The sequence below is a fragment of the Nicotiana sylvestris genome, chromosome 1, assembly GCF_000393655.2.
Source record: "Nicotiana sylvestris chromosome 1, ASM39365v2, whole genome shotgun sequence".
Lineage (NCBI taxonomy): Eukaryota > Viridiplantae > Streptophyta > Magnoliopsida > Solanales > Solanaceae > Nicotiana > Nicotiana sylvestris.
The window spans coordinates 64,584,280-64,604,148 of NC_091057.1; the positions used below are offsets into that span (position 1 = coordinate 64,584,280).

The 19,869-nt window shown below is 33.1% G+C and overlaps 1 protein-coding gene across 1 annotated transcript; it reads right to left on the minus strand.

Moving 5' to 3' along the window:
• Positions 1–482: 482 nt before the first annotated feature.
• On the minus strand, positions 483–1,484 carry LOC104234917 (protein FANTASTIC FOUR 3). Its single transcript, XM_009788565.1, has one exon. The coding sequence runs from the start codon at positions 1,482–1,484 to the stop codon at positions 483–485; it is 1,002 nt and encodes a 333-aa protein (XP_009786867.1).
• Between the last annotated feature and the right edge of the window lie 18,385 nt (positions 1,485–19,869).

A 19,869-nucleotide genomic window follows, 5' to 3' on the forward strand; every position in this document is an offset into this window, starting at 1 on the left:
TATAAATTTAAGTAAAATATTGTACTTCATAATTTTTATAATTGTTATACTTAAAATTAATATTTGATATAAAATGATGGGTAAAAATTTGTTTGGCTCTTCAAACAATAATAATACTTTCTTTAAGAAAAGAAAAAAAGACTATTCATGAGCATAAGTGATCGATACTTGAGTGTTTCACTGGACTTGAGATGTTGATTAAGCTTTTTGCCATCTTAATATTCTAATAATAATCATTAATTTTCGTCCCCCTCTAACAAAGTCAGAGAAAATTCAAATTAATAAGTGCGCAAGACAGAGTTTTATACAGTCAGAACCATTAATGAATGGCCCTCTTTCGCGGAAACGTTAGATTTAGAAGAAGAAAAAAGGTAACCAACGCAGGTAGTAAAAGGACAAGGAAAACAAAACCATATGAATATATTATATTCATATGGAAATGTGAAAAACTATAATTAAGTGATCCAAAATAAAACTTATAATTAGGAAGTGGCCACCCATAAGGGTTTCCTCCAATCACAAAAAACCTTGTTGCCTTGGCCACCTTCCTTGCACCTACTTAGCCAGCTTTGACATTTCTCCATTCCCATTTCACCCTCAACTTCAAAATTATTTCCATCTATATCCCATTTTACATTATTGTACACGTCACTTTCTTCTTCTTTCTCTTCCTCCTCTTCTAATTTTTCTTCCTCCATTTCTTCTTCTTTTTCAAACATGTCATTTTCAGTTACTTCATTTTCTTCAAAATTGGAAATTCCATCTTTGTAAAAGCAGAGCCTAAGTCGGCCATTGCTTCTTTCAGCTTGAAGATAATTATGTGTAAGTGGGGATTCAACAGCTTTAATTATCAACCTACCATCTTCGCGGTGGGGTCTAAATTGTAGAGAATTCGAACCCCTTATTGTTGTCAAAGGAGGTGGAAATTTGGTGCAAGAATTCTTCTTCTTACTACGACTTTTATTATTACAGTTTCTTGACCACGTGGATGATGATGATGACGATGACTCAGCTGCCATATTCTTATGGTCAACTTTTGCTGTTGAAGATGGTGAATTTTCAATTGTTGAATAAGAAAATGAGGAGGAGAAAATGCTGCTGTCCATGATATCACAACTTCCAGTTTCACTTCCAAGACTTTCAGTGCATAATTCAAGGCTTTTTGCACTAAGTCGAGATGAATATGAAGATCGTTTGGATAAAGGGTGCACATAAATGCTGCCTTCTTCTTTAGAAATGTTGGAAAGAGTTTGAATAGAACTCCAACCACCACCCAAATCAAGATTACTAGTAGTAGTTGTTGTAGAGGAGGGCTTGTTTTGGCATTTTTCTTTAAGATTTTCTGCATTGTTTTCTATCAAAAAAGGTCCTCTACCAAATTCTATAGTAGATGGGGTTGGCACCTTGAGCTTTAAGGTAGTTGTTTCAATGATTTGGGACTCAAAACATGACTGCAGAGTACCTTGATATACTATGGTTGACATGTTAGATGGATGAAAAATGATCAAGAATTAATCTTGAATAGGAGACAGCTATAGATGGAGTTGTATATATGTTTTTTTTTTTTTTGTTCTTTGGTTTTTCAAAGGGAGAGGGAAGAAGTGAAGGAGAAGATAGGAGATTGAATGAAGGATAAGTGAAGGGGTCGATGTGAATTTGTAGTGCTCAAAAAGTTCCACAGACAGGGGAGAGGGGGTGGGGATGTTGGGGGGCGTGTGTGCAATTTTTTCAACGCGCGTACTCTTAAACTAGTATATATATATATATATATATATATATATATATATATATATATATATATATATATATATATATATATTGATGTCAAAAACAAGAGAAAGAATAAACAATCACAAATTAACGAAATTAAAATTTTCCTATGTAGTATACAATTTCCGATATTATGTGCTACATATAGTACCAAAAAGGAAGAAAATGAAAATTCATGAGGATGTTTCCAAGTGCGTATATATTTATGTTATTTTAACAAGGACACGTCAATTTTATCATTTGCTCCTTAAATAAAACCAAAATTCATTTGTAATTTTCCCGTATATCCTAAAGAAAGCTACAAATAGCCAGAAAACAAAGGATTCTCCCGTATATTTTTTGAAAAAGACAGCACCCCTTGTACAATTTTGACTTTACATTTTCTTAAAATAAATAAATAGAATTAAGAAGAAGGACTATTCCTTCATGTAGGTTTCATACTTATTTAGAGTCAAAATCTACGTTTCATGTCTGAAGATTATGCGGCAAGTACACAGATAACCATTCTCGAGAATGCTATTTAGAGATTAACCAATATTTATTTTGTCCTGAAATTTTAAACTAAAAATTTTAACTTCAGGATAACTCGAAATATTTTTATCCTGAAAAATTAAAATTCAAGACGTACTGGTTAATTCTTAAATCTGCGCTCTGGAAACATCGATCACAGCCCCGCAGCTTTTGAAATTTCTTGGAAGTGAAGTGTACATCGTTCATTGCTCTACGCATGTGTTCATTGACCAAATATCCCCTTCAGTTTGCATGATTGAATCTAAGAGATGATAAAAATATGAAACAGAATACAGCAGAAAGCCAAGAAACATCATAAATCAAGCAAAATATAAAAGGTAGCTAGTTTACGTCATATGCTAGTCAAACCGTGTTTTTGGACTTTTTGTTGATTTGATGAAATTTTTTCACTTAGTTTATATATTGAGTACTATAATATAGTGTAGGGTTATTTGATTCAACAAATCTCAAAATAATACTCAATAATTGCTTCAGGCTTTAGCATCTTTTTCGATATTTTCTTCGTTTCCAGTGTCGAAATTTAACTGTTATGTGCGACTTCCACAGTAAGCCTAGCAAATCTGCTGCAACATAAAATTTAATTTCTTTGTTCTTGCTATTTCATACTTCATTTTGCTTGCAGCTTTTACCTAGATAATTAAAAAGGACCTTTTAAAGTATCTTTAGGATGATAGACAGAGACAACAATTCATTCAGATCTCAACATGCATGTACAATTTTCTAATTAAATAAATAAGAATTAGTCGGACTCCAATACCATCTTAATTAAGAAAATAAATTTCGAGTATGATTCAACCTAAATTAATATTAGCTCACCATTAACTGAGGATTATCCAAAACCATGTAAGAATACGATCGAATAGTTCATTTCTTCAACCAATATTTGAAACACTTACAGTATCAAACGTACTCTGCCACTGATCGTTAATCGTATCAAAAGGTTAAATCTAGCTGTTAGTTTCATATGGTATAATATGATTTTTTTTCATAGTAAAAACCGAAAATTTAATCTTTTTTTCTAAATTTAGCCGTCTATACTATTCTTGCGGCTCAAAAAGGAAGTCCAACTAAATTTTATTCCTCATTTCCATGCACACGTCGCTTTTTCTTCAAGCACAATATATTTATTAAATGCCTAAGATTATCGCATTTAGTAATCTTTGGTGTTATTAGAAAGATATTCCAGATTTAGCAAAAATTCTTAACTCACTTTGCATGTTTAGGTAAAATTATACTCCGAAACTACCTGAATAATTTTTTTTTTTAACTAAATAATTCAATCGACATTGAATTGACAACATAGTCATGGTGTTTCCCGTTGTTGCTGTCGGTTAACCAGGCAACGCTTAGTTTAGTATGGTAATTAGTGACCACGTTACCTAACTGTACGGACGATTAGGTAGATTGAAAAACTAAGGAGTTGTTTGGCACGCGGTATAAGACAGGATAAAATGTGGTACTAAATTTATACTATGCTTGATTGATAGTATAAATTTATCCTGGAACAAATCTATACAATAAACCAAATATAATATAAACTTAGTCTCATACTTAATCCTGGATATCCTATCAAACCTGGTATTATTTTATCACATCTCTCAAATGACATCAATTAATCTAGGAATTATAATCCGGGATAATTTAGTCCGCATGACCCTTAAAAGTATAAAGAAATAATAAAAGAGTTTTCCCGGATCAAAACTGCCTTTGATCTATCTGATTTGGTTAAAAAGGCCATTTGTTAATCACATATCAATTTATAATGACTTACCAATTTCCAAAGATCCAACTAGCCATAAAATCCAAATTTATGGGTAGGTTACATTTTTAGAAATGGGTAAGTCATTTAATTTAGTATGTACTTAACGGATTTATAACCACTTTCAATAGATCAGGGGCGATTTTGGCCTTCTTCGTTTTGTTTTAACGGCCAATTAGTTTTTTTGGGCATTTTTGATCTGAAAGAAAATGATAGGTGCATTTTTAGCTTAATATGCAAATGAAGAGCACTTTTATACCCAATCAATAGGTGAGAACCGTTTTAGCCCTTTTTATAAAGTAGAATGAGAATATATATTGCTTAATTATAATTAAATATACTTTATATTTATTGATATGATGTAAATATTAGGGTAAAAAAAAGTTTTACCTCAATACGAGAGACATAAAAAGAATGTTAAATGAGATCATCTTCCACTAAGCCATCCCTTTTTGGTTTGTCGGCTAGATGTTTGTTTACCTACGGACTATGGTCATTAAGAGCAAAAAGTTCTGTTCTCTCTAATTTGGTATTCAAATGGAACCCCATTATAACTTTTAGGCAAAATACTTTAAATCACACCGCTTCTAATTATGCTCAGTTTTAATTACCCCTCAATTTGGCCTTTTGAGAGTCATTACCCCCTAGACGCTGATGTGACAAAAAGTGTAGGTGCACTCATCTGCCACGTGGATTTTTCTGTCTGTAGTATTTTTTTTAAAAATAAAATATATTTTTACCTTTTAAGAATATTACTGTTTTAGATAATTTTTTTCGAATAAAATTTATAAAAAAACTTGGATATAATTACATTATTTAGGCTAAATATTTTTATTTGGCCAAAAATAATAAAGTTTTAGTTAATTTGTTTTTTTTGAATTTGACCTAAAAATAAAAATTTATATAATTGAAATAACTAGTCAAAGCATCTAAAAAGTTATAAAAATAGATAGTTGAAATAAATAGTTATTGCATCAAAAGAAGAAATAAAAAGAGTGTACAATTGCACTTGTAATTTTTTGTAATTGTACACTTTTTTTATTTCTTCTTTTGATACAATGACTATTTATTTTAACTGTGTATTTTTACTTTTTTAGGTAAAATCTGTAAAATAAAATAAAAAACTAGAGCACCGTAATTTAGAGCTATATAAAAAATTATAGCCAAAATAATTAATTTCAAACTATGTATTTTTTATAACTTTTTAGATGCATTGACTATTTATTTCAATTGTATAAATCTTTATTTTTAGGTCAAATTCAAAAAAAATATTAACTAAAACTTTATTATTTTTTGCCAAATAAAAATGTCTAGCCTAAATAATGTAGTTCTATCCACGTTTTATTATAAATTGTATTCGAAAAAAATTATCTAAAAAGTAATATTCTTAAAAAGGTAAAAAAAAATATTATTTTAAAAAAAATGCTACATAGACAGAAAAATCCACGTGGCAAGTTTAGGGATGATTTAAGGTATTTTGCCTAACTTTTAATCCTCAGTTACTTTTTTTTCTTGTCTTTATAAACTTATTTTTAGTTTTATGATTCTATTTTTTTTACATGCATAATTTACTTTTACATAAAAAAATTATCTTTTACACATAAAAAATTTAAAAAGACACTTTCTTTATTTCAATATTATAAATGGTCACGTAGCCCATTAATTCCCTTCCTCCCATGTGGTGTGAGTGGACATTACAACAGAGATGACCTACCCTAAAATAATTCGACAAAAAGCAACCCTACCTCCAATTTGAAAGCTCATTTCAATTAGAGCAAAAAAGAAAAAGAATTGAGATTCACACACCAGAAAAACCCTTTTACTCTTTTTGTATAATTTCACATGTATGGATTAAAAAGAATATAGAGGTGTAGGAGATCTATGGAGAAAGGCATAATAATGCAGCTGGCATAACTCATTAGCATCATTGCATCACATACTTACTATTCCTTGCACTGTTGATTTCAAGAATCTCATATTATTATTCTGCTATCCTTTTTTGTACCCTTTCTCTTCTTTCTGTTCCTTAAAACTTTTTCTACGTACCTACTTTTTATTCGTAAGAAAAACCACCTAGCCCTGGTGTGATCAGGATTTGACTAAGGCTTTAACTATTTGTTAATGGCAAAGAATTTTAATTTACATGAAGATACGTATATATTATGGGTTACATGAGAGAATTTTATAGCTAAATCTAAAAGTCACAATAATATTGAATGTTATTAAATCTGATATATGCTGTAGTTTTTAATTTTAGGCAAAGTTTGTAACATCACACTGTGCACGTGATAGCTGTTATATGAGCTTCGCCAATCGCTATGAGTTAGCTCTCATATTCACCTTACTAGCTCGAGCAGTGTTGTGTTTAGATCCTTTCTAATTTCCCAAGTAAACTAGGGTTTTCTTTAAATTCATTTTTTCCTTGTTTTATTTGCACTGTAAGGGCGAAGTCGCCTTTGTTTAAGGGTCGCTAAAAAAATATATTATGTAGCTAGTGATAATCTAACTTCGCACTGTTTGTACGTACTTAATTTGAGTGCATAATTAAAAGGATGCTTTTGCTAATTTTAACTGAAATGAAATTAACATCCAACTTATAAGAATAATAAAGTCCAAGGTGTGTAGAATCCACGTAATTACAATAATTAATGTCTTTTCCCTAACTTTTTGTTTTCAGATATTAAAAAATAAAAGGTATGTAGAACCTACGCCCCATACTTTTGGCCTAACACATTCACATATTGATCCATGCGTCTTCACCCTCAAGGATTATAGTGGGATGGTAGAATCCATCTACTTTTAACTAGATGTCTTTGATCAATTTCGAAGAATAAAAGAATTTTGACAGGGAACGTTTTCACCTTTAATAGGTCTTCCACTAGGATAACTCGAAATAGAGTCAGGGTTCTAAAACGAATTTGTTCTCGCTTCCATAATTAAATCATTGATTAGATTTATACTTGAAGAAGTGTTGTGAAATGCGTTTTTGCAATTATATTTACTATGTAATGCATGAGAAAATAAAATCCATTTGGAATCCAAAGATAATTATTTTATGCGGAATTGGCGATAAACACTCTCAATGTCACTATCCTGTAATCTGGAATATTGTGTAGGTTGGATGTATTGCTACGTAATATTCCTGTATTTTATGAACTATGTCTCTTATCTGTCTTAAGTTGTCCACAATAGTCCATGACATCAGCTCATGTATTCTTAAACATACCAGAAATGTTGAACGGCGACTTAGCAATACATTAATTTCAAACTCCTGTTATCATTGTTGCTATTATTCAAATTTAAAAAATATTTCATGGTCAACGAATTAAGGTAGGAAATTTTGAGATTATACATATGATGCAACCAAATAGATTTCCGGGTCAAATACAGAAGAATCGAGCAATATTTTAATTAATTTAACTTATGTACTAGAAATTGCTTTTGTACATACTGAAAATTCTTCCAAAAATATAGAAAAGTTTATTTATGATAAATATCATCTAAATAATACGAAATACTTCCCTGGATATTTCATAGTTTGAAGGTTGACTCATTTTCCAGCTCGTTATATTTGGATTAAGAAGTCTAACTAAACAAAAGGTGTATATTTAGTGTTCTTGCGAAATTTTAAAGGTAGAATTAGGTATAAGGACGAATGATTGCATATAGATGTTCGTAACACGCAGCGGAAGACAATAACAATTTTAGACAGATCTTTTCGTGTTTAAAATTTATTTACATATCAAAGATTACCTGGTGAAGAGAGTCTTGTTTCAAAATTTTCTTCGATAGTGCGAAGACTCTATGCATATCCACACCGAGACCGATCCTTGCTATCAACTCTTTGATCAACGAAACCCGCGAATAAATTGAACGAAATATTGTGTTGAATTTTTTCTCAAAAATCTCAACTCAATGTTAGAAGAACAAGAAACATTTTTCTTGTAATTTTATTTTCTCTCTTGGCTTTGTATTGCACTCTCACTATCACAAAGTATTTTTTTCTTTCTCAAGAATTAATGTGACAGGAAAAGTTTTTCCTTTTCCGGAATAATACCCTCTCTCGTTTTCGGCAGCCTAACACCTTTTTTATATCATCAAATAGGAACGTTTTTCCTATTTTGTTAAAATAATGGTTAAGGCATTGATTTTCCTTTTGGAGTACAAGTTTAATTTCTAAAATTTAACTTTATATAATTTTCCTTCTTCAAAACCGAATTCATTCCAAAAAGGAATTGCCGACACGTCCTGGTCTAAAGTTAGTCCAATTCTAAATTGGATCTAATAAGTTAGTCATCATTAATATTATGTAAAATATATAAGCAATTATCAATTAATTGTACTAAATATATATCACATATATATTTTCAAGAGATATAATTTAGTTTTCTATTCCAAATAGAAAACATGAATTTGTTCGTAATATTTTTTTTTGGTAATTAAATGATTTTATTTACCAATAGCAAATATGTATAATGTCATAACTGAAACTGGACATTCCCAGTTCCTCATCCTCTACTACAGTTCTTCTATCTCCAACTACAGATAATAATCTATTTCTGCTATTCTCTTCTCTGTCTTGATATTCTTTGATCCTCTAATTGTTATTTCTTGTACAATTTGACTCACTATCACTTCCACTGTTTTCTGCTGTTCTTGAAATACTCTTATGTTCCTTTCATTCCATATGTGGTACATTGCACACGCCAAAGTCAGTCTATAAACTTGAGCATGTGCATTGTTTCCAGTTGCTTTGCCTTCAGCCCATTGTATCTCCCTTTGCCCTTCCATCGAAGTTCTTGTTATTCCATGCCACTGTAGCAACTTGTTCCATATACCTCCAGCAATTCGGCACTTAAACAACAGATGATCTATAGTCTCTTCTGCTTCATTGCACAAAGGACAGTTTACTTCTTCTGCAACCCCCCATGCGTGTAGTCTGCTTCTTGTAAGGAGCCTGTTTTGTATAGCTAAATTCAATACAAAAACTACTTTAGAGCCCCTAGATTATTGCACATTAATCTCCTCCATGATACTTTTTGATACTGCCCTCGCATGCCATTATAGCACTTCTTGATAGAGAAGTAGTTCCATTCTGCCACTTCCTTCATGCTGACTCCTACTACTTCTATATACCTCTTTGCTTTAATTATTTTCTGAACTATCCATGATGCATTCCTTGGTTTGATATCCCATACTTCTTGCTTCTTCCCGTAATATAGATGGATCCAACGAACCCATAACTTGTCCTTCTTCCTACACAGATTCCATAATAGCTTGCAAATTGCAGATTTATTCCATATATGCATGTCTAGTACATGGAATCCACCTGCTGTCTTCGGGGGCACACTTTGTCCCATGATAACAAAGCTCTTTTTGAAGCATCTGTTCCTCCAGTCCATAGGAAGGTTTTGCAGATTGTTTCTATCTTCTTCATTATCTTGTTAGGGATAACAAAAATCTGTGGCCAGTAGATTTGTATAGAGAACAGTACTGTTTTGATCAATTGCAACCTCTCTGCATAAGATAAAAACTTTGAAGTCCATGAGGTGATCCTGCCTAATATTTTCTCCAGTAATGGCTCACATTGAATCAAGGATATCCTCTTAGTACTGAGTGGTACTCCAAGGTATTTGTTAGCAATATTAAATCCTCTATGCTAGCAAAGAATATAATAATATTTTATTTGGATTAAAAACTCTATTTGACTAATTTAATTATCAAATAATAAAGTAACTAATCCTTTAGCAAAGATCAGAACACTCGTTAGTGTGCGACCCCATAGGTTCAATACTAAGCCGGTAGTAAATTGATCATAATCGATATACTAATCAAGGGTGACGTCTAGCAACACTCCTTAACGACCGGATAACATGAAGTATACAATTTACTATCAAGAATCCGTAGAAGAATAATATAGTGTATCCTTCTGTCCTTATAGCTCTGGATCGCCCTAGGATATGGTTTAACTGTCAAATCCTAATAGGCGACCAACTATGTGTTCACATCAAATTTAATCAACCATTGAATGACCTAAGAAACTCTTTTCTTCTATCATTTAATTGCCCTGACCAAGGTCTTAATTTGGTCGTTTATAATTCATGACAATTTGGAGCTTAAACTCATTACCAAGAGTTGACAGGTTCCATCTTGACCAATCACTAATTCTACAAGTATTTAATCGTAACCAATATCCTTTCAACTATCGCCCTAGGGCCATAGTTGTCTAGTATCAAAGCACAATAAATAACTTGTCAATTACTATGACGATCTCAAGTTAGAGGAAACTCTTACATCACATTCTTCAAGAGAATATCCTATTTGCCAATTTATGTTATTCTGACCACTAGGAATTATCCAATGATTCGGTTTAATGATCATATCTCTATATGCATCATCTATCTATGTGATTCAGTTAATGAGATCAACTAATCTTTATCCCATAAAGACAATCACATAAATATTGATCTAACCGGATTACTAATGTCCAAATTAATAATCCTACGATCAAGAACAAATTTAGATCAAATTGTAAGAGACTTTGCTCTCATTATCATGATTTCTATCACGATGACAAATCTCAAAATTTAATCAAGGACCTTATCAAATTAATCAAATAATTAATAATAACTATGACAAAAGAATTCCATATATTTTTATATCAAATAACGTTCACAAAAATATGTTCAAATCATCAAATATGAGATTGGATCTAGGGTATGTCTACTATATCCCTAACAATCTCCCACTTTCACTAGAGCCAATCGCTCTTGTACTTCATTCCCAATTTTCACTTGTGCTTGCCAAACTCCTTTGCACCAAGAGCTTTAGTGAATGGGTATGGAGCATTTTCCTTTCCATCAACCTTTTGAATCTAGACGTCTCCACGTCCAATGATTTCTCGTATCAAGTGATCCTTTGGCAGAACGTGTTTGGATTTTTGGTGTGATTTTGGTTCTTTTGCTTGAGCAATGGCTCCAGTGTTGTCACAGAACAATGGAATTGTGCCTTCTATTGAAGGAACCACACCAAGTTCAGTTAAGAACTTTTTTATTCATACAACTTTCTTAGCATCTTCACTAGCTACTATATATTCTGCTTCAGTCACTAAATCAACTACTGTAGCTTGTTTGGAACTTTTCCAACTCATCGCACCACCATTTAAGGTGAATACATAACCAGAAATAGATTTGCTATCATCTTTATCTGAAGAGAAACTTGCATCACTTTAACCTTCAAGTTTCAACTCAGAATATCCATAAATGAGGAATTGGTCTTTAGTCCTTCTTAAGTACTTAAGAATAGTCTTCACCACCTGCCAATGTTCCTCAGCAGGATTTGTATGATATTGGCTAGTCACTCCAAGTGCATAAGCCATATCAGAACGTGTAAAATGTCATGGTATACATGATAGCTCCCACTGCACTAGCGTATGGGATCCTACTCATGCGTTCTCTCTCTTCAGGTGTTTTAGGACAATCCTCCCTACTGAGAGTAATTCCAGTGCCTATCGGTAGATAGCCTCTTTTGGAATTATCCATATTATACCTCTTTAAGATGGTATCAATGTACAAAGACTGGAAAAGTCCAAGCAGCTTCCTCGATCTATCTCTATAGATAGTTATTCCTAATTTATAAGCTGCTTCTCCCAAGTCTTTCATGGAGAACTGTTCAGATAGCCAAATCTTAGTACTTTGCAATACCAGTATGTCATTACCTATGAGCAATATATCATCCACATACAACACTAAGAATATAATTGTGCTCTCACTAACCTTTTTGTACACACAAGGTTCTTCTTCGCATCTAACAAAATTGAACTTTTCAATTGTCTTGTTAAAGCGAATATTTCAACTTCGAGAAGCTTGCTTTAGTCCACAAATGGATCTTTGTAGCTTGCAAATTTTATAATGATCAGACGAAGATGTGCAACCTTCAGGTTGTATCATGTACACATCCTCTTCTAGCTCACCATTAAGGAAAGTTGTTTTCACATCCATTTGCCATATTTCATAATCATAGTATGTTGGTATAGCAAGCAAAATCCGAATTGATTTGAGCATTGCCACGGGAGAGAAAGTCTCGTCGTAGTCAACCCCTTCTTTATGACGATATCCCTTGGCAACAAGACAGCCTTTATAGGTCTCCACCTTTCCGTCTGCTCCAATATTTTTCTTAAAAACTCATTTACAACCAATAGGTTTTATATCCTTTGAAGGTTCAACTAAAGTCCATACTTTATTTTCCTTCATGTATTCCATTTCGGATTCCATGGCCTTTAGCCACTTCTCATAATCAGAACTTTGTATAGCCTCTTCATAGGTCTTAGGATCATCATCATTATGATCAACCTCATTTGCTACATCATCTTGTACCATTAGATTTAATCTAGTTGGTACATAACGTTATCGTGTAGACCTTCAAAGAGGTGCTTGTACAACCTGTTCACCTTGTGCTGGATTTGGTTGTTGTTCAATTTGGTTTGGAATAGGTTCATTAACCTGTTATTCAACTACATTTAGTTCTTGAACTTCAACTATTGAAGATGGCAACTTCCTTGGCAACTTCAAAACATCCAATAAAGGTTCTTCAACTTGGGTCTCATGATCTTTATATTGTGTTGATTTATTAGTTTCTTGAACTTCATCAAGTTCTATTTCTCCATTATAATTTCCTTCTAAAAGAAATTCCCTTTCCAAAAAGGTTGCTCCTCTGACCACAAACACTTTATGATCAGAAGGGTGATAGAATAATATCCCATTGTTTCCTTGGGATACCCAATGAACCTACACTTATCAGATCTTGAGTCAAGTTTATCAGACTGTAGTCTCTTTACATAAGCTGGACAACCCCAAACTTTAATGTGTTTAAGGTTAGGTTTACGTCCTTTCCATATCTCATATGGTGTTGTAGAGACTGACTTAATATGAACTTTATTAAGTAAGTATGTTGTTGCTTTTGAAGCATATCCCTATAAATTAATTGAAAGATCAGTGAACCCCATCATAGATCTCACCACATCTAATAAGGTTTGATTTTTCCTTTCAGACACACCATTGTGTTGTAGTGTCCTTGGAGGTGTCCTGTCACGACCCCGATTTCCCACTCTCAGGAGTCGTGATGGCGCCTACTCGTGAAAGCTAGGCAAGCCGAGTATTATAGATTCACTAACTCTTTTATTTAGCCCTTTTTAACCGTTTAAATCAACATGCGATCAACAGTGAAATATTAACAATAATTAAATACATGCGGAAGACGTAATCTGATAACTTAGCCAAAAACAAGTACGATAATACCAAGTACATCTCTACCCAGAACCGATGTCACAATTTCAAGGACCGTCTACGAATACTACAAACAATTATCTGGAAAGAAAGATACAATTTGTCTCTGAAGTAAATGAAAACAGAATATAAATATAGAAAAGAACGTCGAGGCTTGAGGACGCTTGAAGGACTACCTCGGGATCTCTGATTGGACTGAAGGCAGCCACCCAAAGCTATGGTCCAAAAGCTGCCGCTACAGGATCTGCACACAATGCAGAGTGTAGTATCAACACAACCGACCCCATGTGCTGGTTAGTGTCTGGCCTAACCTCGACGAAGTAGTGACGAGGCTAGGACCAGACTACCAAATAAATATGTGCAGTTATATAATATACAACGGAAAATAAAATAGAAATAAACATGTAAAGGTGGGAGGAGGACATGATGCGGGGGAATATTATTTACCAACGGTAATTTACGAGAAAACACAAAGAACAATTTAGAACTCACAGCAAAATAATAAGGAACTCATAACCAACCAATAAGCACTTTTATTATCTATTGTTGTGGCGCGCAACCCATTTCAAATCATAAAAATACTGTTGCGGCATGCAACCCGATCCATATCATAAAAACGTTGTTGCGGCATGCAACCCGATCCATATCATTTATCACTGTTGCGATGTGCAATCCGATCCAATCATATTATTGTTGTGGCGTGCAACCCAATCCAAACATATTATTGTTGCGGCGTGCAACCCGATCCACATATACAGTTCAACACCAATCACAAAAAGAGTCCTGACAAGGGATCAATAAAGAAAAACACTATCCCGGCAAGGGAATCGACAGTATAATTAAATACATCCCAGCAAGGGAAAATCAAATATAACCAAACTTGTTCCAACATCTAACTTCCTCAACTAGCACCAATACTCAATCATAAGTAATATCCACGAGAATGATAATAATCCTTGCTCAACACAGAGAGTCACAACATAGGCATTCGTAGTATTTACCAAGAACACAACAATTTTAATTTAAGACTCACGGTCATGCTTGGTACCAATGTATAGATACTCGTCACCATGCTTATACGCCGTACTCAACAAGTAACACGTAGCATATAGGACACAACTCCTAATCCCTCAAGCTAAGGTTAGACCAAACTTTTACCTCGAACTCTCACGACCAACTCAAGCCTTAAACACCGCTTTTCCTTTAGAATTCGCCTTCGAATAACTCATATCTAGTCCAAATTGATTTAACAACATCAATAAATGCTAAAGAATTCATACTCAATGTTTAATTATAGATTTCCTATCATTCTTCCCAAAAAGTCAAAATTTGACCCCGGGCCCGCTTGGTCAAAACACAAGGTTCAGACCAAAATTCGATCACCCATTCACCCACTAGCCCGAATATGTAATTAGTTTCGAAATCCGATCCCAAAACGAGGTCCAAATTCCAATTATACAAAAGACCTAACTCTACCCAAATACCTAATTTTCTACCCTTAAGAACATGATTTAGGCCTAGAAATCTAATGGGTGTTAATGAAAATTGAAGAAAATGAGTCTAAGATTGCATACCTATGAATTTGTGGTGAAGTTCTCTTTCAAAAATCGCCCAGTCTGGAGTTTGGAAGAAGAAGTTATGTGTTTTGGGTTAAATCCCGTTTATGGTACTGTTTTAAAATCACTGGGCAGACCTCCATCGCGTTCGCGATGGGTCTGTTGCGTTCGCAAAGAGCAGCCTTCCTCAGGCTTATGCGATCGCAAGATCCTCTACGCGTTCGTAAAGGATAAGGCCCCCTGGCCTTCACATTCGTGGACAGCAGTACGCGTTCGCGTAGAAGGAATGACAAGTCCCCACCCTACCTCCATTTTACACTACGCGTTCGCATGACACCGATCACGTTCGTGATGAGCAGCCCCCTCCCCCAGTGCTTCGCGTTTGCGACTGTGGCTACGCATACGCGAAGAACAAATCCACCCCTGCCCAATTGTCCCCTTTCGCAATCACGTGATAGGCTTCGCGATCGCGAAGCACAGAAGGCCTGTGCATCAGAACAGCAGTTTCTGCAATTTTCCTAAGTTCAAAAACCTTCCGAGACCTATCCGAAACTCACCCGAGCCCTCGGGGCTCCAACCCAAACATGTACACTACCTCAAAAATACCATACAGAATTACTCGTGCGATCAAATCGCCAAAATAACATCAACAACCATGAGTTTAGCATCAAAATCATGAAATCACTTAAGAACTTCAAAATTTTCAATTTTCTCAAATACGGTCCGATTCACGTCAGTACTTCAAATTTTCCAATTTTCTCAAATATGGTCCGATTCACGTCATTTCAAGTCCGTTTCTTACCAAATTTCACAGACTCGACTTAAGCCACATATAACACATAGAGATTTGGTCATTTTTCCTTTGAGACGATTCACAAGTTGGATATGATTCAAAATCATATTTGTTAAGGTACCCTTCCTTGTACAACTTGTTAATTCTTTTCTCTCCAATATGACCAAGCCTACAATGCGAAAGGTATGTATGGTTTTCTTGATCATCTATTTTCCTCTTAAGACTTAAAACATGCATAATCGAATTAGCATTCACATTAGGTAAGACATAAACATCATGTTGGAGATAGCCATTCACATATAAATTATCACTATAATAAATAGAGCAAATACCATTGCCTATATTAATGCGAAAACCATGTTTGTCTAATATAGAAGCTAAAATTATGTTCGAAACAAATTTAGGAACATAATAACAATCATCCAACATAAGTACTTTACCTGTAGGCATTATTAAAGAAATTGATCCTACAGCTACGGCTGCAACTTTTGCACCATTTCCAACTTGTAGATTAACTTCTCCTTTCTTTAGCCTCCTACTTATCTTGAACCCTCGCAAGATATTGCAGATGTTATAACCACTGCCAGTATCTAATACCCACAGTGAAGAATTAGTAGTAACTAAAGAAACCTTAAAAATATTTTTCATTAATGTCTCACCTTGTTTCTTGTCCTTTAGAGTTGCAAGATATTCCTTGCAGTTTCTCTTCCAATGCCCTTTCAGAAAATTCTTTACCAAGTGTGTACCCCAACTTCTTATGTTCTTCGATAAGAAAAATCATATGATTGACAAGGGGTCCAACTGGAGAGTTTTCAATGTCCAACTATGTATCAACCATCTTCTTAAGATATTCAATGGTTGCAGTTGGATCCATATTCTGATGTTTCCTTTGGAGTTCAAAACTCATATAAGCGAGAATGATGTGTTTAATAGCAAGACATTCTTCCAAGTGTTTCTGATAAACCTTGGTGCCTTGAACATCATTCTCAGGTGGGATTATCTTTGCAGGCTTATCGATCACATCAATGAGCTTTTCATGCATGAGAACAATTCTCAAATTTCTATACCAGTCATCAAAGTTTGGTCCTACCAACTTGTTGGTCTCACGTATTTCATGCAGTGATATAACTGACATATTGAGAAATCTAAAATATAGAAAAGAAAAGGCAATGATATAAGAACATATTTGCATATATCATAAAGACATGGACTTTATCTAAATGATATTTCCACTAATTATTTTAAACTATTTACCCTCATTATAGTTTACGAAATCTTTATTTATGTTAGTGGCGTAAAGGAATCCTTTAACAATATGTATGAGCCCCTTGGAAGTCAAGTCGTTTCTCACATATATTTTAAAGGTAGGTACTCTTACCAATTGTATCCCCATACAATTTTCTTAAATAGCTCTATGTCAAATAGTCCTCTGGTAGTCAGATCGATCCTATTGGCATAGTTGAGTTCAACCATCATGATAGCAAAGAACTTATTAAATTTTATACTCCCGGGTAGTCCAGGCGTCTAGTGTAAAATTGAATAATTCTTTCAATCCATACATCTAATGCAATAAATAATTTTAACATATTCTCGAACTATAAGTCTCCTGGTAATCAGGCCGCTCCTTATAAACAAGATATAAGTAAAATTATTTACATTGATGGATAGCTCTATAATAAAATATCTTATATTATATTATTTAAGAACTCAAATTTCAATAAGAGGGAATTGTTACTAAAACAATTTTAATAACATGAAGATCAAATCTTTTATAGCATGTGAATTTAGTTCAAGTTGTCTACATGCTTAGTCCTAAATTAATTTACATCACATGTAATAAATAATTCAAAATTATGTAACGAACAAGCACGTGACATAAAAACGAAATTCAATATCTTCTAACATGTTTATCTTATATATCACATAAAAATAGTTCATGCCAGAAAACTATTATTAATTAACATCTCATGAACTAATAACTATTAAAATAACAGCAGAATCCAATAACTTATTATAGATTACAGTCGTATCTAATACAAAAATTTCAAATTCAAGTTACGAACTATCTCAATAGTTTAACTTATATGTATATATATTTTATTCACAATAAAGTTATATCAATTCATATGCATTCAAACAATTTGACTATTGCACAAGACACATGTATTATGGTTTGAACTCTTCAAATATAATCTTAAAATATTTCGTAAATAAATTTTAGACATAATAAACCACGACTCTGATATCACTAAAGGATTGCGTATAGATGTTCGTAACATGCATCGGAAGACAATAACAATCCTAGGCATATCTTTTCGTGTTTAAAATTTATTTACATGTCAACGATCAGATCTAAGACGTACCTGGTGAAGAGAGTCTCGTTTCAAAATTTTCTTCGATAGTGCGAAGACTCTATGCGTATCCACACCGAGACCGATCCTTGCTATCAACTCTTTGATCAACGAAACCCGCGAACAAATTGAACGAAATATTGTATTGAAATTTTTCTCAAAAATCTCAATTCAATATTAGAAGAGCAAGAAATACTTTTTTTGTAATTATATTTTCTCTCTTAGCTTTGTAATGCACTCTCACTTTCACAAAGTATTTTTTTCTTCTCAAGAATTAATGTGACGAGGAAAAGGTTTTCCATTTCCGGAATAATACTCTCTCTCTCGTTTTCGGCAGCCTAACACCCTTTTTATATCATCAAATAGGAACGTTTTTCCTATTTTGTTAAAATAATGGTTAAGGCATTGATTTTCCTTTTGGAGTACAAGTTTAATTTCTAAAATTAAAATTTATATAATTTTCCTTCTTCAAAACCGAATTCATTCCAAAAAGGAATTGCCGACACGTCCTGCACTAAAGTTAGTCCAATTCTAAAATGGATCTAATAAGTTAGTCATCATTAATATTTATGTAAAATATATAAATTATTATCAGTTAATTGTACTAAATATATATCACATATATATTTTCAAGAGATATAATTTTATTTTCTATTCCAAATAGAAAACTTCAATTTGTTCGCAATATTAATTATATCCTTTGTGCTAGCAAAGAATATAATAATATTTCATTTGGACTAAAAACTCTATTTGACTAATTAAATTTTTTAATTTAATTATCAAATAATAAAGTAACTAATCCTTTAGCAAAGATCAGAACACTCATTAGATGTGCGATCCCATAGGTTCAATACTAAGCCGGTAGTAAATTGATCATAATCGATATACTAATAAGGGTGGCGTCTAGCAACACTCCTTAACGACCGGATAACATGAAGTATACAATTTACTCTTAAGAACCCGTAGAAGAATAATGTAGTATTTCCTTCTGTCCTTATAGCTGTGGATAGCTCTGGTTTAACTGTCAAATCCTAATAGGCGACCAACTATGTGTTCACGTCAAATATAATCGACCATTGAATGACCTAAGAAACTCTTTTCTTCTATCATTCAATTGCTCTGGCCAAGGTCTTAATTTGGTCGTTTATAATTCATGACAACATGGAGCTTAAACTCATTACCAATAGTTGACAGATTTCATCTTGACCAATCACTAATTCTACAAGTATTTAATCGTACCCAATATCCTTTCAACTACCGTCCTAGGGCCATAGGTGTCTAGTATCAAAGCACAATAAATAACTTGTCAATTACTATGACGATCTCAGGTCAAAGAAAACTCTTACATCACATTCTTCAAGAGAATATCCTATTGACAGTTTTTGGTAATTCTAACCACTAGGAATCATCCAATGAGTCGGTTCAATGATCACTATATGTATCATCTATCTATGTGATTCAGTTAATGAGATTAACTAATATTTATCCCATAAAACAATCACATAAATATTGATCTAACCGGATTACTAATGTCCAAATTAATAATCCTACGATCAAGAACAAATTTAGATCAAATTGTAAGAGACTTTGCTCTCATTATCATGATCTCTATCACGATGACAAATCTCAAAATTTAATCAAGGACCTTATCAAATTAATCAAACAATTAATAATAACTATGATAAAAGAATGCCATATATTTTTATATCAAATAACGTTCACAAAAATATGTTCTGATTTCTCAAAGTTTTGAATTTTTCCTCATATTTTAGAATTTTATATTTTCTTGAATATTTTAGGGTTGAGTTAAGTGAATAGTCGCATA

Coding starts and splice junctions, on each gene's coding strand:
- LOC104234917 (XM_009788565.1), bottom strand. CDS start 1,484: ATGTCAACCATAGTATATCAAGGTACTCTGCAGTCATGTTTTGAGTCC.